Here is a 24,015-nt window from a genome sequence, read left to right as displayed (position 1 = left end):
GCTTGACAAACCAAAATAAATGAAATTAAAAATAAAATCATGTCGTCCCCCTGGTCCTCCTTGTCATTAAACTAGACGTTCATTAAACCCAGTTCCTGTACCTGTTCTTCATAAGTTTTAGCCTCCACCTCCCTAAACCTCTTTGAAAAGTTATGCAACAGGGTGTCAAAAACCAACTGAACCACTTTAGTGTTGTGGTGGAAGGCAGCAGCTGATGCACCTTAGAGATCGCTGAGAAACACAGAACCATTGGGTCGGAAGGGGCTTCTGAGGTCCTCTAGTCCAACCCCTGCCCTGGGAAAGACTCCTCAGGCCGTCCAGACCCAGGGCTCTCTGACACCCCCAGCAATGAAACTCTGGGAGGCTGAAGGTCTCTCCTCCAGAGCTCAGGAAATCCCCCCTCCTTCCCTTTCATTCAGCTTTGGATCCCCCCCCCTGTGGCCCCTGTGGCCCTCCCACCCCCCAAAGCACACCAGAAGGCTAAATCCCACCAACACGATTTGGCATCAGTTTTTGTCCAGTCACTAAGTTATGACCTACTTTTTGCAACCCCGTGAACCACAGTCACACACACACACACAGACACACACACACACACACACCCCGTCCTCCCCTGTCTCCTGGAGTTTCCCCAAATCCACTGTTCTGTTGTGTTGGTTGAGGCTACCCAGCCCCCTCCTCCTCCTCCTCTGCCTTCCCCTCCCCCCTTTGGCCTCCATCTTTCCCAGGCTCGGGGTCCTTTCCAAGGACTTCTCTCTTCTCCTTAGGTGGCCAAATATTGTTGATTCGGCTTCAGGATCTGCCCTTCCAAAGGATTTCCTTTAGGATCGGCTGATTGGATCTCCTTGCAGTCCAGGGGAGATCTCAAGAGTCTTTTCCAACGTGGCAGCTGTACACATCCAAGAAGCAACGACACTAAAGGGGTTAAATTCATTTTTTTTATTATTAAGATGAAGATGATGATGGAAATCTATAAAACAGCCACATGGATTATTTTTTTTAACAAGGTCACACAACACACAACACGCTTCCCTCCTCTCCCCACCCCAGTCACAGGTGCGGATCCACCCACAAAGATGTCCTTGATGACCTGCGAACCCCCCCCCCCCCCAGGGGGCACCTGGAGAGAGGCAGAGATGTGGCATCCTGGGACTGTTCCTCGCCAAGGGGGGGGTGGGAGGCTGGAAAGGGGGGGTCGGTCAGGGTGGGCTGACCCCCATATTACAGACACATGAAAAGCCGCAGGACACAAGACACACACAGCACTGAAATGCATCCCCACACAATAGGTGCTTATTTAATTTAATATTAAACTCAGCGCAGCTCATGGGAAGTAGCCTGGCACAAATTCTGCACACAAGGTTTGTGTTGTAGGGAATTGCACAAGAGGCTTCTGCCGCCCCTCCCTCTGCACACACACACACACACACACACATACACACACACACCAGGTGTGGCTCCATTTCTCAACAGACAAGTTTGCCATAAAGCAGGGGTTCCCAAACTTGGCAACTTTAAGACTTGTGGACTTCAACTCCCAGAATTCTCCAGCCAGCTCTGCAGAGCTGGCTGGAGAATTCTGGGAGTTGAAGTCCACAAGTCTTAAAGTTGCCAAGTTTGGGAACCCTGCCATAAAGAATGAAAGAAAAAAAGCAAAGCGGTGGAATCATTCATATTTTACTAAATAACACACATTTGAGACAGCAACATTATTATACTAAATATCCATTCTGACTTAATAACAAAAATAATACTTATAGTTTATAAACTCAGACAAAAACGAACCCACCACTTTTCTTGTATAAAATAATCGCGCCAACAGGAACTAGGCTAAGCCATCAAAGGAAACGCAAGACAAACACAGATTCTGAGTCTCCGAAAGTGGCTTCATTCTGCAAATCCACTGCAGTAACATTTTAATATTTCATTTCATTCATTTTTAGTCAACTTATATTAGCTAGGAGCGGTCAATCAAACAGGAGTTATCCCGGACTAAATAAAATGCATGCATGTATATGGATAGACCGGTCAAGGAGAATATTTGCAGCTGGGGGTTGAAATGAGGAGTCCTTGGGTGTTTTCTTGCAAATCTTTCATTTTACCTAACTAGGTAACATCATCAGTGCTGGTAGAGAGCGCGTTTACAAGCAAACCCCACCTCCCACTAGCACGGATGATGTTACCTAGTTAGGCGATGAAACGCCTCCAAGGAAACGACCCACCTCAGAGACCACCAAGGGCCCCTCCGGGACAGAGATTGCTGGATATAAAACTCCCCTTGTCAAAAATCTTCCGGAGCCTCTTGTGGCAAAGGAAAAATTGCCGGTCTTGGGATTGAGAAGACTCCAAGAAGGCCTTCAAGTCTCTCTGGGGAGGGAGCCCAAGGCCGCCCTCACTGTGGAGGGGGGCTTGCAGGGAGACAAGGGGAGCAAGGAAGCTGACAGCCTCCCGTGACCTCCTTGGATCAGGCGTGGGCTCCTCAGGAAGATCGGGCTGAGCCCGGGGTGGGGGCCACCAAGAAGACGACCCAAGAGAAGCTGAGACTCCTCTGAGCTTTGAGGGCAGCTGTGCAGACCCCAGGCCCCACCTCAAAGCTTTGCCAAAGTGCCTGGAGTCTCCTGCCCTGCCAAAAACGTGGGGATTCCATCCCCAGCCATCTTCCTGGTCCCCTCCCTTCCTGGGTGCTGCCCTTATGCCTGAGCCCAAGCTTGCCCGCCTGGAGGGCTCCTCCCACCCCTCCTGCCCCCCCAGGGGCCCTCCGGGGATTCCCTCGGCCATTTTGGATGGCAAAGACAAGAAGAGTCCCCAACTGCCGTGGGATGACACTGCCTGATTAACCCTTGGAAGTACGTGTATATACATACATACATACACACACACATACATACGCTGATTATGGTCAACACAATTCGCTTCTCGCCGGTGTTCAAACACAAACCGAAGAGAAGCCGCGAGGGAGAAATCCGCTGTTCGCCCCCAGAGTAAAACACCCGCACAGTTTTTGGCCCTTCCCTGGAGGCGGCTTTGCCAAATGTGTCCACCGAGGTCCGGCCTCCTCCCTCGCGAGCGGTGGGCCGAGCTTCTTCCTTCCCCCTCTCCGCTCCGGCCCCTTCCACCTGGCCAGCCCAGAGGAGCCCTCGGCCTACACGGTGGCCCCCAGCAGGGCCTCTCTCTCTGTCAAGATCTCGTTCTGGTTGGAATCCAGGCCGAAGAACTTGACCTTGAGTCCATCGACCGGGTGGACCACCGGCACCAGAGTCACCGGAGGAAAGTCCTGGTGGCCAGTTCGAATCGGATCGTACTGGCCAGCTCGATGGCCAGCACTTTGAGGAAGAGCTTGGCCAGGTGCTTCCCCAGACAGGTCCGTACCCCTCCGCCGAAGGGCAGGTAGTGGAAGCGGCCATCCTTGTCTTCGCTGCGCTCCTGGCTGAAGCGGTCGGGGTCGAAGGCGTCCACGTCTTGAAGACGGGCGCCGTGTCGTGAGTGTCTCGGATGCTGTACATGATGCTCCACCCTTTGGGGATCTGGAAGCCCTGGAGAAACAGGAGAGGGATTGTCAGGGGGGGGCACAGAGAGAGAGTGTCCCCCCAGAAGGCTCTCCTAGGAGGCTGCTGCAGGAGGGGCTGCTTCAGGGGAACCCCAAGTCCTCGGAAACTCCAGATGTCCCATCACACGCCTCATGACCCAATTAGGGAACGTCATCAGTGCTAGAAGGGAGAGGAGGAGGAGGAGGAGGAGAAACACGGGGTTCTTGGACTCTCTGAGCTTGGTGGTTTTCTTTCCAACATTTCATGACCCAACTAGGGAATGTCATCAGTGTCATAGGGTGGCCCCTTGTATCCCTTGGAGTCTTGTCTCCCAATTCATGTAAACCTGGGTCAGTGTTTCTCAGCCTTGGCTCCTTTAAGAGGTGTGGACTTTGGCTCCCAGGGTTCTTTGCGGCTGGGGAATTCTGGGAGTTGAAGTCCGGACCTCTTAAAGGCTGAGAAAGATTTGCCCTGGAAGCTCCAGGGGAGGCGGCTTCGCACAAGGTCCTCCTATACTCACATCCAGCTCAAAGGTCTGCAGCACCGTCCGGTAGCCCCCCGAAATGGGGGTGAAAAGCCGGAGCACCTCCTTGATGACGCAGTCCAGGTACCGGAGGCCGTGGATGGTCTCCAGCCGAAGGGCCCCTCGCAGAGGCAGCCGTTGTGCAGGAGGCCCTTGTTCTTCAGCTCTTCGTGGAGCTTCTCCAGGACCGCCGGGTGCTTCAGCAGCTGCATAACCAGAGAGGTGCTGGCACTGGCGGTGGTGGCATAAGCAGCGAAGATCAGCTCCAGGTGCCATCCTAGGGCAAAGAGAGGCTGCGTGAGCCAGGGCTGGCGGGTTGAGCTCCTTAGAGCCCAGAGATGTCGTCCTATCCGACAACATGACAATAAATGTGGAGAAGAGCCAGGTTTTACACCTGGGCAGGAAAAACCAGAGGTCCAAGTTTAACTGTTTAATAAATTTATAGGCCGCCCAATCCCGAAGGACTCCGGGCGGCTTACAGCAATGCATTTCAAAAATAAAAAATTAAAATAGAGAGAATAAAAAACAGATTAAAAAATCACTTCATAACCTATACCGTGTACGGGCTCTGGGAAGTCGGGGGGGGAAGGGAGGTGGGGTGTTAGGGGGGAGGGGGGAGGGGGGGATATATAGTATGTGTTAGATTTTAAAGTAACGCGACTGCACTTGTATACTGTTGCTCTTTAATTCCACTGTAAAAATAGGAAGCTGAATATATTGATAGATAGTAGAAATACACCGAAGGGAGGAGTAGAGGGATAGAAGAAAGAGGGGTAGAGAGGGTGGGAGAGAGGACTGGAGGGAGGGTGAGAAGGAAGGGAGGGAGTGTACTGGGAGAGAGGAGTGATAGAGGGGGAGGGGAAATAGGGTAGAGGGGAAAGGATGGAGGGAAGAAGGGAAGTTGGAGGGGGGCGAAAGAAAGGGTGTATGGAGGGTCGAAGAGGTACATTGGGTTTCTATTCTGGGGGGTATTGCCGACAAGAGGAATGGCTGTGTTTATTGTTTAATGTTATATGGCCCCGGTTATGCACAGTATATATGTGACTGTATGAAAATGAAAAATGGAAAATAAAAACACATTTACAGCTAAAAAATCACTTCATACACTCAATCTAGGCGGGGCTGGACCTCATACATGCGGTGAACAGCCCCAGGCCTGCTGGAATAGCCAGGTTTTGGTAGCCTTTCGGAAGGCCCGTGAGAGTGGGAGAGTGCAGATTAGGTGAGACCTGGCCCCAAACACAGCCACTGCGACGGGGACCCTGGAGCCCGAGTGGACGATCCCTTAAACACGAGCCAGTAATATCCCAACAACAGCCAAAAAAGCCAATACAATCCTTGGCTGCATAAACAGAGGCATCAAATCAAAACACATGAAGCCTCGGCAATGCTTTATAAAGCCTTAGGAAGGCCACACCTGGAATCCTGCATCCAGTTTGGGTCACCCCGTTACAAAAAAAGAGACTTTGGAAAAGTGTAGGGGGTTGGACTAGAAGACCCCGGGGGTCCCTTCCAGTTCTGTTATTCTAGCCCAGTGTTTCTCAACCTTGGCAACTTGAAGATGTCCAGACTTCAACTCCCAGGTTAACAACGCTTAGCGTCTAGTCCAGTGTTTCTCAACCTTGGCAACTTGAAGATGTCCGGACTTCAACTCCCAGGTTAACAACGCTTAGCGTCTAGTCCAGTGTTTCTCAACCTTGGCAACTTGAAGATGTCCGGACTTCAACTCCCAGAATTCCCCAGCCAGCATTCGCTGGCTGGGGAATTCTGGGAGTTGAAGTCCCGGACATCTTCAAGTTGCCAAGGTTGAGAAACACCGTTGTATCCTGTTCTACGCATTGGGCAGAGAAGGGGAGTCTAGCACCCCCAGTGGCCAGAGAGAGAAGTGGCACCGGTACCTTCAGCTCCTGCATGGTGAGTTCTTTGCCGTGTTCTTTGCCGCTTTCGATCAGGAGGTCCAGGGCGTCGAGGTAGTCTTTCTCGTGGGCGTTCTGCAGCTTCTCCCGGATGGCTTTTTCTAAGCCCTTCTGCAAGATCTCCCTGGCACGAATCCCCTAACGGAAAAAGGACACCCGGCATCAGGTCGCTCCCATGCCCCCTCCTGCTGGGTTGAGCCTTTGAGAACCCAGAGTCCCCCCCCAGCCACATCTGCAGGGCTCTCAGTGGGGGTGACAGCCGGACATCTCTCCTGTGTTGAACCTTCTGAAACAGGGGGGGGGTCCAACCTCAGCAGCTTCAAAGCTTCTGGACTTCAATTCCCAGAATTCTGGGAGTTGGAGTCCACAAATTTTAAACTTGCCAAGATTGGACATTCCTGCCCTAAAAGCATCTAGAATCGTGACCCGTCAAAACCGCGGTCCACAAAAAGCGCGCTCGACGAAAGCGCGTACGTGACGTCATCACAGCGCGACGAAAAAAATTAAAAATTGAAATAAAAATAAAATTAAAGCAAGCCGATTCACATAAAGGTAAGGGTTAGGGTTAGGGTTAGGGTTAGGTTAAGGGTTAGGGTTAGGTTTAGAGCGTTAGGGTTACGTTTAGCGTTAGGTTAAAGGTTAGCGTTAGGTTTAGCGTTAGGTTAACGGTTAGGTTTAGGGTTAGGGTTAGGGTTAGGGTTAGGTTAAGGGTTAGGGTTAGGGTTAGGGTTAGGGTTAGGGTTAGGGTTAGGGTTAGGGTTAGGGTTAAGTTAAGGTTAGGTTTAGGGTTAGATTTAGGGTTAGGTTAAGGGTTAGGTTTAGGGTTAGGGTTAGGGTTAGGTTTGGGGGGGTTAGGGTAAGGTTTTCGCTTTAATTTTACATTTATCGATCACAGCGCGATGTTTTCGTCGCACTGTGATGATGTCACGTACGCGCTTTCGTCGAGCGCGCTTTTGTCTACCGCGGTTTTGTGGTGGAACCATCTAAACTACAAGAACCAAAATCCCCCACCCCCATTTCCCCCATTTGGACCCATCAGGAGTTGCCTCCAAGGATGCAAAACGTCTCCCAGGGTCGGACCAGACTTCCCGATGGGGTTTTTGGGCAGGGAGAGAGCCTGGCAAACGCCCCTCAGTTTAACAAGGCCAGGAGTTGGTCCAGCACAGGTGAAGCCCCTAAGTTTCTGCCCCACCCTTTCTTACCTTACGGTAGCCGCTGAAGGGCAGGTCCACAGGTAAGGAGAAGACGTTCTCCACGAACTGCTGGTAGACTTCGAACATCTGGCCGAGCTCCCCGTCTGGGATCCGGAACCCCAGAAGGACCCGGATGGCCATGTGGAAGGTGAGCTTCTGGGCTTCGTGGTAGACGTTGATGGGCTCGGGGTTCCTGCCCCAGGCCCTCAGGGTCTCCTGGATCACCAGCCGGATCTTGGGCAGGTAGCTTTCCAGAGCTTCGTGGCTGAAGATTTTGGAGAACACCTGAAGTGCAGGAAGGAGAGAGCATTGGACTAAGAAGGGAGAGGCTGACCTGGTCGTCACCGTGATGCCATTTCATGGTTCAGGGATTCCCCCCTCCCCCCCAAACTCCTGCAGGATCCGACCCCCACCTCACCAAAAGGCCTAGAGGGGAAAAGCAGAGCAAAGCGAGATTAGCCAGTGGAACAACTTGCTTCCAGAAGTTGTGGTTGTTCCAATACTGGAAGTTTTTCAGAAGAAATTAGCCGTTTGGCTGAAATGGTACTATAGGGTCTCCCTGCTTTAGGGGGTTGGACTAGATGACCTCCGAGGCCCCTTCTAACTCCTGGAATATTCTGTTATGTTATTCTGTTATTCTTTCTATGACCACAAGTACCCATCCCATCAATCCCAAAGAAAGCCCGAAATGGTATAAGTATAGGATCTCCTGCCATGGGCAGAGGGTTGGACTAGAAGACCTCCAAGGGCCCTTCAAACTCTGCCATTCTATGTTCTGTTTAGAGTTTTAGAGTTTTATTTCATTTGTATGCCGCCCTTTTCCCTAAGGGGACTCAGGGTGGCTCACAACTCAAAGAAGGGAAGGGGGGATACAGACAGTTTAACAACAACACAAAACAATACATAGTTAAAAAGCGCAACAATCATACCATTCGAAAGGGGGCAGCCAATCTTTAGCCCCAGGCCTGTCGGAACAGCCAGGTTTTAAGGGCTTTGCGGAAGGCCTGGAGGGTGGTGAGGGTTCGAATCTCCACGGGGAGTTCGTTCCAGAGGGTCGGAGCAGCCACAGAGAAGGCTCTCCTCCGGCTAGTCGCCAGTCGACACTGGCCGGCGGATGGAATTCGGAGGAGGCCTAGTCTGTGTTCTTCCAGGGGGCCCACGGAGCAGAGAGACTTTGCACAACTCTTGGCCCACCCTTGAGGGTTTTCCATCCCTGCAGGACACACTTGGGTTCAGGGCCCCCACAGCTTCAATCGCTGTGGCTTCCACAACATGGTTGATGGCTTATATGAAAACCAGGTTTATTTGACAGGGTTTGCTTGACCATAAAGAGGGCCAATGCCCCAACCAAGGCAGGTCACATTTCTGCCCCCCGTGTGCCAACGCTGCCATTTATGGCACTGAACCGATCTGTGGGCTCCTTGGTGCTCTCGGAGCTGGGTGGTTTTCTTGCAGACACTTCATGACCCAACTGGATAATATCATCAGTGCTAGAAGGGAGAGGAGGAGGAGGAGGAGGACTGTGGGGTCCTTGGTTCTCTCTGAGATTCGTTGTTTTCTTGCAGACGTTTCATGACCCAGTTAGGGAACATCATCAGTGCCCTGATGGGTAATGAAACCTCTGCAAGGAAACCACAAGACCAGGGAGCCACTGAGGCTGGCAAAGCTTGGGAGGGCTTCTCGATCAGGGCATTGGCCCCGTCCTCCTTTGCCTGCCTCCTCTGGTTCCCCCAGGGCGGGAGTCCAGGTGTCTCTGGGGATGTCCAGCTTGGGCATCGTCTGGGCATCCCACCCCTGCGAGGGTCCCAGGCACCGTTCGGTCTCCCCGCCTGCACAGCCCAGCCTCGGCCCAGCCAGCCTCGCGCAGCTCGCCTCCTCCTCTGCCAAGGTAAAGTGCCAGGGGGGCCTCGCTAGCAGGGGGGGGGGAAGAGGGCACGTCGAAGTAGTAGCATCTCCAGGAGCAGCAGCCGGGGGGAGGAGGAGGAGGAGATCCTCTGGGCTGCTGACGGCCTGCCCTGCCGCCGCCCCCCTCCTCCTCCAGGAGGCCAGGCGGAAAAAGAGTGTTTGCTTACTTTTGATTAACTTGCACGTGCAGAGCCGGGCCGGAGCCCCCCCTTCCTCCCCCTCCCTCCGGCTCCAGCAGCAGGGAGCACGCGCCAAGGTCAGGCGGGGCGGTGGCATCCGGCTCACGTCGGGGAAGGAGGGACGGGGGGGGGGGATCTGAATTCGGGAAGGGAGCCCTGCACTCCTCGGTGGAAGGCAGAGCGACCAGCGTGCAAGGGGGAACCTCCCAAGCAACACACACACACACACACACACACACACACACACACACACGAGGGGGGGACCTGTGTGCAAAACGCTGGTTTCCTGGAGGCTGTCCTGCATTTCACATGCGAGGCGCCTCTCGCGAAAGTTTTGTTTAGTCAAATAACAGCCGCGGGTTTTCCCCGTCTCGGCATGAACAAGGGCGGCTTCACCAGACGGGACCCGGAGGTTCCGGGGTTGGGGGGCGCCGCAGCCCAGGCACAGGAGGAGGGGCGGGTCCTGGGGAGCAGGTCGGGGGGAGCCTTTGCACGGAGGGCCGGCCGACCTGGGCCCAGCCGCGGTCCCCCCGTTCGCGAGTTGGGCTTGGCTGACAAGTGACAACCTGGGCGTGAAAGTCTGTGGGGCGCCTCAGGTTGTTCAAAGATGCTCCCCCTCCCAAAAAAGGCAGCTGGAGTTTCTGGTTTTTCTCACTCAGAACTGGAAAAGCGCCTTGGGTGAGAAGCGAAACGTCTTCAAAGGAAAACCAGAAAGTCCAGCGTCTTCTTGAAAAAAGCGCCTTTGGGACGGTGTGAAAGGAAGGCAGCCTCTGCCATGCACAGAGGGCTGCTTTCTCGTGGCCCGCCAACTCTCGTGTGCCGGCGGGGGATCCGAGGGGTCTCCTCCTTGGGAAGATCAGCCGTCGCGCTCCGTTGTCCTCCGGCGGCAAGGAGCGAAGGGGGAAAGGGGCACCCGAAGGAGGGAGCCCGGCTCAGGAGCTCTCGCAGGGGGGGGGGGGGGCTGCAAGGCTCCCAGGCCTCTTCCGAGGGGCGACCGAGGAGGCCCCCGAGCTCCCCGCCCGACTCGCGCAAGACCGGCGGACTTCCCCGGCTCTCTGCCCCGGCTGCCCCGAGAGAAATACCGCGGCCGAGCGGCGGCTGACGCCCGGCGCCCTCTAGCGACCTCCCGCCTGCGTTCCGCAGCTTCCCAGCTGGAAGCAGCGCGCGATCCCGCAGAAACCATCCTGCAGAAAACGGGGGGGTGGGGGGGTGGCGCCAATTCTCCCTCTTTGCGGGCGGGGGACAGGAGGGAAGGTCCCGCGGGCTGCATCGGCTTAACTCCGACTTTTAAATCGCCGGGCTGGGCATTTAAACTCCGGAACAAGGAGACCCGTCTCGAGGAACCCACAACGCCCACCGCCCGGGCGTTGGATCTTCAAGTGACTAGACCTCATGATCCAAGAGGCACAGGAAAGGCGAGAAGGTGCCCAGATTCCCACACAGCTTCTCGGATCCTGGCCAATTTACACCCAGGAGCATCTCTGAGGCAGGCAGGAGGGCACAAAAGGCTGGAAAAGGCGGCTTCCCAGTTGCAACTATTTGCCCGTTCAGACCCAGATCCAAGCGTTTGAAAAGCAACCCGCGTGCATGCCCGCGTGTTGGTACTTCGTGTGAGAATTGGGCTCAGAAAGTCCTCCAGGAAGCTTGCAGAGACGGCGGTGGTTTTTCCTAGCTGGTCCTTGATGTCTTTTCCACATGTCTTGGGCTTGGCTGTAGGGGTCTGCCGCCTGACTGCGCCCCGAGGGAGGGAGGGAGGGAGGGAGGGAGGGAGGTCTGGGTGCAAAGGAGGAAAACCGGGCAGGGAAAGGAATGGAGCCACCAGCAAGTCCAGATGGCCTGAGTGGCAGGGCCACCAGCAGCAGCACCAGCTCCCTTTTGGTGGCAATAGTGCCAGCGAGCCTCACTACCTCCTTTTGCACAAACACACACTCACACTCACACACACACCACACACGGGTGGGGGAGGAAGGGGGAGAAGGAAGAATTCCTTGCAGACGTTTCATTGCCCAACTAGCTAACATCACCAGTGATGGAAGGGGAGTGGGTTGGCAGGAGGAGGAGGAGGATAGAATAGGAGGGGAGGGGCTGGACTCCCCTTCCACAGGAGCCCGAACGCCAGGCTCAAAGGCCCCCTCCCCAGGCGCCCAACCCCTTCCCCTCTTTCTGCCCCTTTGAGGAAGCCCCCCATACCTTCTCAGGCCAAGGGGGGAGGGGTCACGCTGCCCCCACCACCCACCGCTTGCAAGTTCATCCCGGGTAGAGGGGCAGGGCAACCCCCCCCTCTCCCCAGCCTGGAATGAAAACCGGATATTTCCCGGCTTTGCGCCTCTCCTCCAGCGGGGAATTCTTCCTCGGCTGCTGTCTGGGCTGCCGGATGCGCCAAGCACGCCAGGTATGCGCGGCCCCGAGCCTTTGCTGGAGGCCTCGGAGGAGCCTCGCTTGCGCTGCGCTGTTTCGGGGGGGGAGAAGGGAGAGACACACACACACCCGGGAGAGGTCAGATGTCCAGACTGGCACCAAGCAAATCACCCCCCCCCCAGTTGTTGGCTGCAGGTGATTCAGCCCGACTCTGCGCAAGCAACGGGTGCTGTGAAGGGGGGGCATCGAACCAAAGTCAACACCAGCCCTGCTGGCAGCACCAGAGGACAACAGGCTCTTCCTGAGCTGCAATTTCTTTGGGCCCGAGGGCGAATCCGGGGCTTCGAAGGAGCCGGCAGGATTTAGCAGGCGGGCATTTTGGGGGGCACTTCTCAGCCAACCGCAGAGCATCGCCCTGCCAACAGCAACGTAGCAAGCAGGCAGGGCTGGTGAGAGGAGGCCAGGTGTCAAGACACACCTGTCAGGTAGCCAGGAAAGGAGAGTCCAAGGAAGGAGGCGGGCTCTGCTCCTGAGCAAGACCAGGGCTGGCATCTGGCAGGGAATCAGCCCCAGGTGGGATGGTATTAATTGAATTGAATTTAATAAATTTATAGGCCGCCCAATCCTGAAGGACTCTGGGACTTAGCCAGCACACCTGATCCAGGTGGCCACAAGGCTAACATCCGAAAAACGTTGAATTACAGGTAGTCGTCCACATAGATCCATTCGAAGTTACAACACTGAAAAAATTGACCTGGCCATTTTTCACACTTATGACGGTTGCAGCATCTCCACAATCACGTGGTCAAAATTTAGACCCTTGGCGACTGACTCATATTTATGTCGGTCACAGTGTCCCAGGGTCGTGTGATCCCCTTTTGCGACCGTCTGACAAGCGAAGTCAATGGGGAGAGCGAGATTTGCTTAACAACCGTGGGATTAATTTAACAACTGCGGGGATTCACTTAACAACTCAAGGAAGAGCGGTCTTAAAAAGGAGCGAAATTCACTTAACAGTTATCTCGCTTAGCAACAGAAATCTGGGGCTCGATTGTGGTCTTGCAGAGGCTTTTGAAGAGAGGACGACGGTGAATGTGCTCCCCACAAGGAGCCCCCCAATTAATGGGGGTAATCAGGGTCGGAACTTCCGTCACTAAGCGAAGCAGTCACAAAGCAGGACTGCCTCCTTTAACAATGGCCTCATGACGAGACGCGCAGCAGATAAATTTGATAAATAAATAAAAATAAAATAAAATAAACCAGCAATCCCCATATTTAATAATTAAGCGAGGACTCAATCCCCATCCAAGCTATTCCCAGCTTGATCCCCACCCCACCCCCAGCCCTCTCCCTGCCTCCTTTCTTCTGGGGTCAGTGACTCTCGAACTCCCCACCCATCTCCTCCCCATCTCTTCCCTTTCGGCCACTTGACACGAGGGTCCTCCTAGACAATCCTGGGGGCACTGGGGGGGGGAGTACAGCACTTTTAAACTGGCACCGCTGCCTCAGAGCTTCTACCAAGCCCCCCCCCATGGCCAAAATACCTGAGATGGGGGGGGATAGGCACACCCCAACAGCTGTAAGGGTGGGCAGCTACCTATGGCCATAGTGATGCTGCAACCGCCATAACTTTGAGGACCAGGTGTAAGGCGCATCCATCCAGCGAAGGCATGGCTTTGAAGAATGGCTGAATGGATGGTCATAATCTGAGGCGAGTCCCATTCTGTGGCTCACCTCCCTGCTTCCTGAGCCCCTCCCAGCCCGACTGCTGCAGGGGCCACAGAGCATCTCGGCAGGAAACCCCAGGGAGGCTCTGGGAAGCTTTGGCCTTTGAATGCGGTGTTGGGGCCACAGATTCCACCGGAGCCCTTCCGGTTTCTGCCTCCCAGGCCAGTCGGAGATGAGAGCAGCCAGGAGGATGAAAGAGGCTGAAAGGACTCGGACATCTCCAGCTGCATGAAAAGGAAGAGCAGAGGGGCTGCCCAAAGAAGAGGGGGGGTCAATTTATTCCCCAAAGCCCCCCGAGGGCAGGAGGAGAAGAAACAACGGGTGGAAACTCATCCAGGAGATAAGCAACCGGGAACTAAGGAGAAACTTCCTGACATTGGGACCATTCGCCAGCGGAACTCCTTGCCACCAGATGTTGTGGCTGCTCCATCACTGGAGGCTTTTTCAGAAGAGACTCATGCCCCCCCCCCTCAAGCAGGAGACCCTCTGGCTGCCTTCCTAAAAGGAGGCTCAGTTAAGGGAGAGGGGGAGACCAGTCCAAGCCCCCCCGTCAGCCACAGAGGCTTCTGGGGGGACCTTCAGCCCATCTTTCCCCAGGCTCAGCCTGACCAGGGGCTTGTGGTGGGGAGACAGTGAAGAAGGACCCCCCCCTGGAAGATGGCCAGATGTGCTTCTAGCAACTCCAGGGGGGGCACAGGAAGCCAAGCGCAGCCGTCTCTCGGTAGGACCCCAGCCTCCTCGGGGTGAAAGGACGTCAGCCAGACCATTGGAGTGGGGGGCTGAGTTTTCTCAAAGAGGGGCCAAAGCTGGGCTCACCTCAAGGGCTGCCTAAGTGGCTGGGGTCTGAGGCTGCTGGGGAGGGGAAGGGCAGGGCTGGCGCAGGAGGGGTCCCAAGGCTGCCCCGCCCACAGTCCAGACCCCCAGCTGGCCCCTTCTGCTCTCCCCAAGGAAAGGGCCAAGCCTTTGGGGCTGCCCCCACCCCTTCCCCAAGGGGGAAGCTCTAGTCCAGGCACAGGGAAGACAGGGGAGGAACGGGCGGGGAGGGGGTCTCATTCAGAGAGGGTGGGCAGGTGGGGAAATTCTTAGGGGTGGCTAGGATCTATTTCACATTTGAGGGTGAGAGGAAGAGGATGTGGTTGGAAGAGAAGACCTGAACTCTGCACATGCCTTAGAGCAGTGTTTCTCAACCTTGGCAACTTCAACTCCCAGGTTAACAACGCTTAGCGTCTAGTCCAGTGTTTCTCAACCTTGGCAACTTGAAGATGTCCGGACTTCAACTCCCAGAATTCCCCAGCCAGCGAATGCTGGCTGGGGAATTTTGGGAGTTGAAGTCCGGACATCTTCAAGTTGCCAAGGTTGAGAAACACTGTGTTAGAGTTCTCTTGCATCTCATCAGAAGACTCCTGCTCCCTGGAGATGCAAGCAGGCTAAAGTGGGGGGGGCAATCCCTTTGAAAGTTCTTTGCCCCTTCACTAGCCCTCCCCCTCCCTCTGCACACCGTCCCCAGAACCCCCTTCATGGGAGGGGGGATAGAAACTTAGCTGAACTGTTGGGAACGGCTGACTCTTCCAAAGGGGCGAGTGGGTGGGTGTTTTAATGGCACTTTCCCTGGACAGGGAACGCTGTAAGGCTGACAACCCCCCCCCCAAAAAAAACGTCCTACTAAGCAAAGGTAGAGAAAGTTCTCACCCAACGAGGAAGACCCGAGATTCCAGATATGCAGGAGCCCCCCCCCGCTCTCCCTCCCTCCTTCCCTCACTCGAGGGAGCCGTGGGCAGGCAGGGGAGCACCGCTCCGGCCCTTGCGCACCCCCGCCCGTCGGAAGCCGCCGCCCCCACCCCCCCGCAGGGTTACTAGAGTTCAGCCTCGGCACGTGCCGCCGGCGAGGTCGAGACGAACCAGACGCCTGGCCGTCCGCAGCGCCCCTCCTCCACACAGCCACACACACACACACACAGAGAGACACCGTATCCCCGGAGGGAAGGCCCGACGGCGCTCGGCAAGATGACCTCCCTGCCCTCCCCCAAGGAGCCCCCGAACAGCGCCCAGCTCACCCCCGAGGCACGGGACCCGAAAGCCCATCCTCCTCGGCCGGTTCCCGCGTCTCCCGAATTCCCGGAGCGGAGCCAAGGGCTGCCGGTCGACCCAGCCCCGCCGCCGCCGCCGCCGCCCCCCGCCCATCGCCGCTCAAAGGCGCATCCGAGGCCGGCGAGGAAGAGCCGGCGACCCCCGCCCCGCCGCCGAGCGCTCCCGCAAGGCGCTCTGCCGATGCTCAGAGGCCCGCGCGCAGCCCTTACCTTCCGCTTGTGTCGGTGGACGTCGCCGATGGAATTGGCCACGGTGTTGGGGCCCAGGAGGAGGCGGGTGCTGCGCGGCCACTCGGTGCTGACCAGGCTGTGCTCCCCCATCAGGATCTTGCGCACGTTCTCGGCGCCCGTCACGCGGATCAGCGGCCGGCCCAGCAGGTGAGTCTTGAAGACGTTGCCGAACCTCTCCCGCCGCGAGGACTGGAAGCCGGGGCCCTGCAAGAGGGAGGCGGCCGCTCAGCCTGGCAGCTCCCCCGGGGCCTCTCTGCCCCCACCGCCCCCCCACTTTCCCCTGCAGTCCGGTCTTCCCTCGGAGGAAGGGGAGCGGGACGGGAGCCCCGCGGCGGCTGCAAAAGGCTGCTGAAGCGACGGGACTCCTGTCCAACCCCCCCCCTTCCACCCGAGCCCCCCTTGCGTGCTCAGCCCGTAGCTTTAGCCCGCTCCCATCTGTTCACACGCACGCGGGTGGATGGGGTGTCAAAAAGGTTAAACTTTGAGGGAAAGGAAAGGGGAAGCCCTGACCACGGGTGTAAGTCCGGCGCGTGGAAAACGGGTCTTCTGTTCGTGATTTTGGGTGGGTGGGATTTCTTGGGCCGGCCCGCCTGGCCCAAAGACGGTGGGGACCGTCAGGCGCGGGACTTTCACCTCCCTTCGGCTGCTCCAGCTGGAAAGCAAACGAAGGCGCAGAAGCGCTCGCCTCGACCCGAGGAAGCGAGGCAGCCTCTGAGTCGGAAGGTCGCGGGGGCGCTAAGCCAAACGGTCGCCTGGCTGGAGCACAAATTCACGGGGCGGGAGAAGGGAACTTTGTGACCCCGAACTCACCAGAGTTTAGCGAATTGTGTGGATGAAGCCGAACCTTGAGACGGGCAAAGCGCTTCTCTCGCGCCGTCAGGATGGTGCGAGGCCTGATTTTAATCGCTGTCCAGACGGGCTTCTGGATGCTTAGTCTAGGATGCCGAAGGCCTGCGCGTGCGCGCACACTCATACAAGCAAACACGCACCGCCTTGTTACGCCAGGCATTCCCAGCGATGCCTGGAGGCGGCGGGCTCCCCTCGGCTCAAGCAGAGCCCGGATCGCCCTTCCCGGGGACGTGGGGAGGGGGGGGGTTTCCTCCGCTGCCGGGGTGGGCTTCAGCGTTGCTGTCCAAATCGTCAGCGGTGGGTTCTGGGGTCGTCGAAGGGCAGGCAGAATCTGGAACGCAAATAGTGGGCGCTATTTGACAGACACCCCCGGCGGACGGGGGGGTGCGATATTTCTGCTTTGCTGCGTCGGAGGCAACGGAGAGAGCCTCCCCATCCCTTCGCGCGTATGGCCGCGCACTAGAGTGAGGAGGGTTCCCTAAGGCCATCGAGACCACCCCCTGCCTTCAACTAAAGCCTACCTAATAGGCGCCTCTCAAGTTCCCCGACACGGAAGGGAAGCTCCCATTTGGGGCGGGGGACAGAATGCCTCTCCCACCCAGGGAGGGCCAGGTGAAGGGGAGGAGACCGCGGTCCCCCCAGGCTGAGGCTGCCTGGCTCCGGATCCCCTCAACGGAGACCCCCACCCGCGGAGCAGCGGAAGGGATTCAATTTCTAAGATTACGGCTGAGGGGGGGGGTTGCTAAATCAGCCTCCTCCGCCTGCCCTTCGCACCCTCGACTCGTCCTTTCCACGGAGGGTGAATAAGTATCTCCAGGTATGTTTGGCTAAGCGCGGCACGAGACCGGGACGCCTGATCACTTTCCCAGATGCTGGTGTGGTCCAGGGGAAGGGAGGGAGGGAGGGAGGGAGGGAGGGAGGGAGCCGCAAGCAACCCGAGGGAAAAGGGGGCACCTGGACCTCCCGCGGGGTCCTCCCCCACATTTTCAGAGCTCGAAAGAGGAGGGTATTTCTCCCGCGGTCTTTTGGAAGAAAGGCCGCCGAGGCTCCCCGCGCCAAAGAGGCGCCCCGCTTTCCCGGCACGGGGTCTCTCAGAGGCAGAGAGTTGGGGTCGGGGAAGGGTTGGGGTTGGGGGGTGGGTTAAAAAAACAAAACAAAAGCGCGGTTGTGAAGTTCAGCTATTCAGGTGACCCGGGGGTCTTCATCTGCGTAAATATAATTAAAAGTGCTTTTAGTGGCATTAATAAAGGGTTATTTGTGCAATATTTCCATCCTTGTACAAAGGGCACCTTTATGTGGGAAGGTTTCGGCGGGCTCCGATTTATACTTTTTTTTAAAATGTATTTTTAGCCCTAGACTTTTTCTCTCTTTTTTTTTCCTTTTGCCTGGATGGAGCCTTGAGGAAAAGGGAGGAGAAAAATCGGATAGATTTCTTTTGAGAAGAGTCCCATTGAGGGGCGGCGCTTAACTCTTTAGATGCTGGAGGGAGGGAGGGAGGGAGGGAGGGGGTCCTTCTGTCATTGGGGAGGGGGCTGAAAAGGAGGAAAGGGCCACGACTCCAGCGCCCCGCAGAACGGCCTTCCTGGTTTCCTTCGGCTTCCCAGTAGCGGGGACACAAGGAGGAATTCCAACCGCTCGCGGACGCGGGGGGAGGCAGGCGCTGCTCCGGGCAGCCGCCTGAGTCCCGCGGGCACGGTATATGACGGGGGAGGGATTAGCGATCCCGGCATAGGAGCGACGGAGCGGGGCGGGACGAAAGTCTCGAGGACTCCCCGCCACCCTCGGAGGCTCGCGGCTGTGCCGCTTGGCGCAAACTGCGCAGGCTGAACCCCGAGTGGGGCGGCGGCAAGAGCTCTGGAGCTGGGCGGCCGAGAGGGAATCCCGCGCTGCGCATTGCCCGGGAGGGGAGAGCAGGGGGAGGGAGGGGCGGCGGGCAAGGGCTACGCGCTGAAGGGAGAGGGGACAATCCGTTCCATGCTTCCGCCGAGCCCCTCAGCCTTACCTGTTGGATGGAGCCTGGAAGGGGCGAGGAGAGGGCTGGGACCGACGGCCAAAGCTTCAAAGCCGCAACGCTTCAGGCCAGCCGCCCCCTTCCCAGCCAGGGTGGCCCGGCTCTTGGGCCGCCCGGTCCCGTCGCGCCTCTCCCTCCCGCCGCGGACACCCAGCCCGGGGCTTCCCGGCGCCGGCAGCGCTTACCTGCAGCAGCCAGTGGAAGGTCTCGCCCACCAGCGGGAAGCCCATGGTGCCCTTGGGGATGGGCAGCTTGCAGCTCTTGTCGCGCGTGGCGGCCCAGCGCAGCTGCCACAGTTGCTGCGAGACGGCCAGCAGCAGCGTCAGCGAGGCCAGGCAGGCGGCGGCGGTGGCCAGCGCGGAGAGCAGCTCGAAGCCGGCGAACAGCATCTTGCGCCCCGGGGACGGACCGCAACCGTCGGAAGCGCCGCGCGGGAAGGCGGCCGGATTCGACTCCGGGAGGTTGACTCGTCCGGGCGCGCCGAGGAGGCGAGCGAGACGCTGCGGGGATCGCGCGCGGCTGCCCGCCGAAGAGCGGGGTGTTCAGATGGAGAGGCGGGCGCCCCTTTCCCTGGGAGGAAGACCAGACGGAGTCAAGACCCGGCAGGCGCGGCCAAAGTCGGGGTCCTCCCGAAGGGACCCTCTCGGATGTTCCCTCGCTGCAGCCTGCAGCCCAGAGGCGGCGCCGGCGAGAACTCCGCCGAAAGTGGCGCGGGAGGAGGGCACTGCGCCCGGAGGGGTCCGCTCAGCCGAAGACGGGAGGCTCGGTAGCTGCGAGGCGCTGGAGGCTCCGGGCCCGGATCTGCAGCGGGCTTCTGCGGTCGCGCCGTCCAACGTGAGCGGCTGCCTGGAGCGCCTGTGCTGGGCGGGGGGCGGGCCGGCTGGGGGAGGCGGGCGGGAGCTCCGTTTGGCGGCGCCGTCGGAGGAGGAGTCGCCGCGTTCCGCGCCAGTTTGCGGGGATGAGCGCAGGCGGCGCTTATATAGAGGCGGCGCGGCCGGTGCTCGGCCGGCGGTCGTCCCCTCCTCCCCTCCCCTTCGAGGCGGGGGCGGGGGCGGGGGGGCGAGGCGGGCCGGGCGCTGGAGCGTGCCAGCGCTGCCTCCACCGACTCCGCTCGTGGCGCTAAGCGGGAGGAGGCTAAGGTAGGGCCGGCTGCGCCTCACCTGGCCGCGGCAGAGGGAAGCGGGGAAGCGGGACTCGCTGCGTCTCTCCCGGCCATCCGGACGCTTCACCGCCGATCTCTCGCCGGAGCGCCTGCACCGTTCCGGGACTCGGCCGTTCATGATCCGCTGCAGCGGCCACCTTCGGGGAAGCGCGGCGGACGGGGTAGCCGGGCGGAGGAGCCGCGGTTCCCTGGGGACGGACCGCCACCCTGTCGGAGCCCCGTCCGGCTCACCTGGTCTCCGCCTGCCCTGACTGGCCGCCCTGCGAAGCAGCCGTGGCCGAGGTGGCTCCGGCAGGCGCCGGGCGGCGCCTCCTTTCTGCGCCCGGCGCGGCTCGGGTGCTCGGTCTCGACCTGCTCCGGGGCTGACCTGCCGCGACTTGTGCCGGAGTGACCTGCGCCCAGGGCTGCTCCGCGCCTCCCGGGCGGTGGCGGCGTTTCCCTGCCAGAGTGGCGGCTCGCGCACTCTCACCCTGGCGGTGCCGCGCTGGCGGGGGACCCCGAAGGAGAGGAGAACCCCCCTCTCAGCGATGCGCGCAGCAAGCAGGCGGTCCCGGGCAGGAGGGTCGTTTTCTTTGGGACGCAGGAAAAACCCCTTGACCTCCTCCCCCCCCCCTCCGCCCCGTCCCCCACCAGAGCCAAAGGCATAAAGCCTGTTGGAAGCTCTGAGTAGCTGAGAATTTCGATTGGCAGAGGAAAGTTTTATTTCATTCTTTCACTTGATTCTTACATTTGTAATTCGGGGAAGCCCCTACGAATCGCCCCTCCCCCCTTTCAGGGCCCCTTCGGGGTACGAAGCTCTTTAGAAGCACCGATTTCCCACCTGCAGGAGAGACACAGGGAGGGGCTTCCCATGGAGGCAGAAGGGATGGAGCTGCCACGGAGGTCCAAGGCTGACCAGGGACACCTGGCCAAATCCCAGTGGGCACAAGATGGGGCCCAGGAGCAGCCCTGCCCACCTGCAGCCTGTAAACATCGTTAGCTGTGACAGTGTGGTCTGTATGTGTGGGGGGTTCCTACGTACACACTATGGACCTTCCAGACTGGGAGGCCTTGTTGGCTTGAAGAACGGCTGGGAAGCTGCCAAGTGGCCAAATGTGGACAGTGTGTGAAGCATCCACCATCGACCCCTGGACTGCCACAGCGCAGGGAAGCCCACCCACCCCCCAGGGAGGGGTAGCCACGGTTTTTCTTAGCCCTGAGGGAAGCCCCCACCCCACCTCCCTGAAGTTATGGGGCTGCCTGGGTCCCCCCACCCTTCACCGGGCCAGACCGCATTATGAGGCAGGGTCCAGTCCAGAGTTCCCGAAGGAGGCCCAATTTGGCCCCAAAATACCTCCGAGGAAGCCCAGAGCTAGTCGCCCTGCCCTGCGCCCCCTCCCCCCCCCTCCTGGGCCAACGCTGCTTCTCCTCCACTGGGATCCCTCCCCTCCCCCACGGGACTCTAGGAGAAGCAGCCTCTGTCCTGTGCGGTGGGCTCGCCAAAGAACTGCAGAGCCAGGGACCCGTGGAGGAGGGAGGGGCCCAGTGCCTCTTTTGTGGGTGGGTGGGTGGGAGATACGTCCTGACTCAGCAAGGACAGCAGGCTTTGCGCCTTTGCCCTGAGCAACACACACACAACACACACACACAGCGGCCTGTTTTCCTTTTTTTATAGAGAGAGAGTATATATAAAGAGTCGCAAACAGGAGGGTATGAGGATGATCTTACTTCCCACGATAACCCCCTGGTCTGGGTCTGGTTTGGGGCACGGAAGGGAAGCAGTTTGAGTCGCTTAAAACAACCCAATCGTGGTCCTGCTTACTTAACGACCGAGCAAGTTTTGGCAAAGCGACCAGAGCTTCCCTGAACGTCCCTGACCTCGTCTTGGGTCGAGAGCAAGTGGGGGGGGGCGCTTTCCGCCCCTGGAGAAGGGCCGGCCCGCAAGGCAAGGCAAAGGGGAGGGGGGTTCTGGCCCCTCCCAGACGGCGGCTCAGTGGGCCTGGGTCCAGAAGGGAGGAGGGCCGGGAGCTGGCCCGGCCTGACTGCCTCTCGCCTCTTGCAGACCACCGCGGCCCCCGGACAGCGGCTCTGCCTGCGGCGAAGCCCGTTAGGGTCGCCTCTGAATTCCTCCCCCCTCTTGACTGCACCTGACGCGGAGGGCCACGAAGCTCAACCGGAAAGGTGATCTCGGGGAGGAAGGGAAGCAGCGCCGCCCCCCCCCCGAAACGCTCCCAGGGGAAACGGGAGCTTCCTACGGGAGGGGTCGGGAGGGGGTGCAAGGACCCTCCCCCGCCTCAGGCCTGCGCGGCTTCCCCCGAGGAGAGCGCCTCGGCTGGCGGAGCCCGGCCCAGGCCAGGTGAGAAGCGGACTGCCCGGCGCCCTCAGCAGGTCCAGCCGGCGGCCGGTTCACTCTCTGCCCTGCAGCCCCACCTGGTGGCCACGCGGGGCCCCGCAAGGACGGACCGGGGTGGGGGGGCGGCACGTAGCGGTCCTCTCGGGAAGCCCAGAGACGCGCCTCGGCTCCCCAAAGGACGCTTCCCTCCCTCGCCGCTTCTGGCAGCTGCAGAAACGGGCGGTGGGATTCCAGCTTCCCTCCGGAGGCTGAAGATGCTCCGCGTTGAGGCTGCTTTGGGGGCTCAAAGTGCCTGGCCGGTTTCCGGGCTGGCCGTGGCCCTCGTGCGCTGGAAAAGGAGATCCGGGATCTGCACGTTCAGGGAGATCGAGAGAGTCCCGGAGCCTTCGATCTTCCCCAGGTGGCTTCGGACTCAGCTCTGAGTGACGGACGTCAGTCTGCAGGACAAACTCCGCCTCCAGATTAATCTCTGGGTCCCTAGGAAACAAGACTCCCCCCCCTTCTGCCTTGACCCCTGGAGCTCTGCCCACCCAAAGCCCCCCCCCCCCGGGCAACGCAGCAGCCCAGCCGGAGTTTGGAAGGACGGAGGACCTAAGAGGGGAAACTTGGGAGGGGTTTTGTGTGAAATCCAGTCTGGCTCCCTTGGGCCTTTCCACAAACTGCTCTCCTTGACTCCACAACACTGAACAGCAGCCTTAATATATGCTATTAGTATAGTAGCATTAGCAATATATAATATTAATAGTCAATAATACAGCTAGTCCTCAACTTACAATAGTTTGTTTAGTGACTGGGGATGCAATGGCACTGAACGAAATGACATCACCGTTTTTCAGAGTTACGACTCCGTTATGGCCTAGCCTCCCTGTGGTCGTGTGGTCCAAATTCAGACATTTGGGAACTGACCCATGTTTATGACGGTCCCACGATCCCCTTTTGCGACTTTCTGAGAAGCGAAATCAATCTGGGGGGAGCCAGACTCACGACCATGCAGCTAACTTAACAACTGCAGTGATTCGCTTAACAACGGTGGCAAGAAAGGTCATAAAACGGGGCAAAGGTCACTTAACAACTGCCTCACTTAGCAACAGAAATGTTGGGCTCCATTGAGGTCATAAGTCGAGGACCTTGTCCAGGTCACTCTGTGTGCCACTGAGTGTAAAATAAACACATCCATAGCCCATCAGCCTGCAGAGAAATTGGGGGGGGGGGGAGAGTAGCAAGCAGAAATCAATCAGCAGAGAATAAAACGGTTTAACCGTTTCCTCCGTCTGACCTTTGAGCCCCTCAGTCTCCCCTGGGAGAATCGTTCTCTTTACGGGGACCAGACCAAAGTTCTCCTCTTGTGGTGGAGGTTCAGTGTTGCCTTCAGGCATCATCCTGCTTCCTTCTTGTTTCATGCACAGCATTCAAGCAATCCCTTCCTGCTGCCTCCATCTGGTTCTTCCATGTTTTCAGTGAGCCAAACCCCTTGTTAAGCCCCCCCCCACCTCTGGAGGTTCCACTGGTTAATTATCCTCCCCATCAGCCCTACGTGGCTTAGGACCCGGATATCTATGAGACCGTCTTCTGCCACACACCTCCCAGCGTCCGATAAGATCACACAGGATGGGCCTTCTCCGGGTGCCGTCGACTAGACCAGTGTTTCTCAACCTTGTCAACTTGAAGATGTCTGGACTTCAACTCCTAGAATTCCCCAGCCAGCATTCGCTGGCTGGGGAATTCTGGGAGTTGAAGTCCAGACATCTTCAAGTTGACAAGGTTGAGAAACACTGGACTAGACAATGTCATCTGGCGGCTCCTCAGAGGAGGGCCTTCTCTGTAGCTGCCCCGGCCCTATGGAACGATCTACCCCCAGAGATCTGGACCCTCCCCACTCATCTATTCAATTGAATAGATTCAATTGAAAAAGCAGAAGCATTTTTCGAAGAACATCTCAGAGGGAAGGCCGAGGAGACTGGACATAAAGAATCCGTGACAGAATCACGAGCGGCGTCTTCAGCCTCGACTGGAA

General features: G+C 58.2%; 1 protein-coding gene across 1 annotated transcript; it reads right to left on the bottom strand.

Moving 5' to 3' along the window:
- Positions 1-2,793: 2,793 nt before the first annotated feature.
- On the bottom strand, positions 2,794-19,194 carry CYP26B1 (cytochrome P450 family 26 subfamily B member 1). The gene is given in 10 exon segments (XM_087723711.1): positions 2,794-3,273; positions 3,276-3,461; positions 3,464-3,533; positions 4,048-4,169; positions 4,172-4,313; positions 5,756-5,770; positions 5,949-6,104; positions 7,169-7,444; positions 15,627-15,851; positions 18,693-19,194. Coding segments are annotated over 10 exon segments (1,527 nt in total). The 5' UTR covers positions 18,897-19,194; the 3' UTR covers positions 2,794-3,142.
- Positions 19,195-24,015: the final 4,821 nt, after the last annotated feature.

The sequence above is a fragment of the Thamnophis sirtalis genome, unplaced genomic scaffold, assembly GCF_051295495.1.
Source record: "Thamnophis sirtalis isolate CommonGarterSnake01/CBP01778 unplaced genomic scaffold, rThaSir2_p1.2 scaffold_10, whole genome shotgun sequence".
Taxonomy (NCBI): Eukaryota; Metazoa; Chordata; class Lepidosauria; order Squamata; family Natricidae; genus Thamnophis; species Thamnophis sirtalis.
Note: the sequence above shows the minus strand (reverse complement) of the source record. Positions and strands in the feature narration are given on the sequence as shown.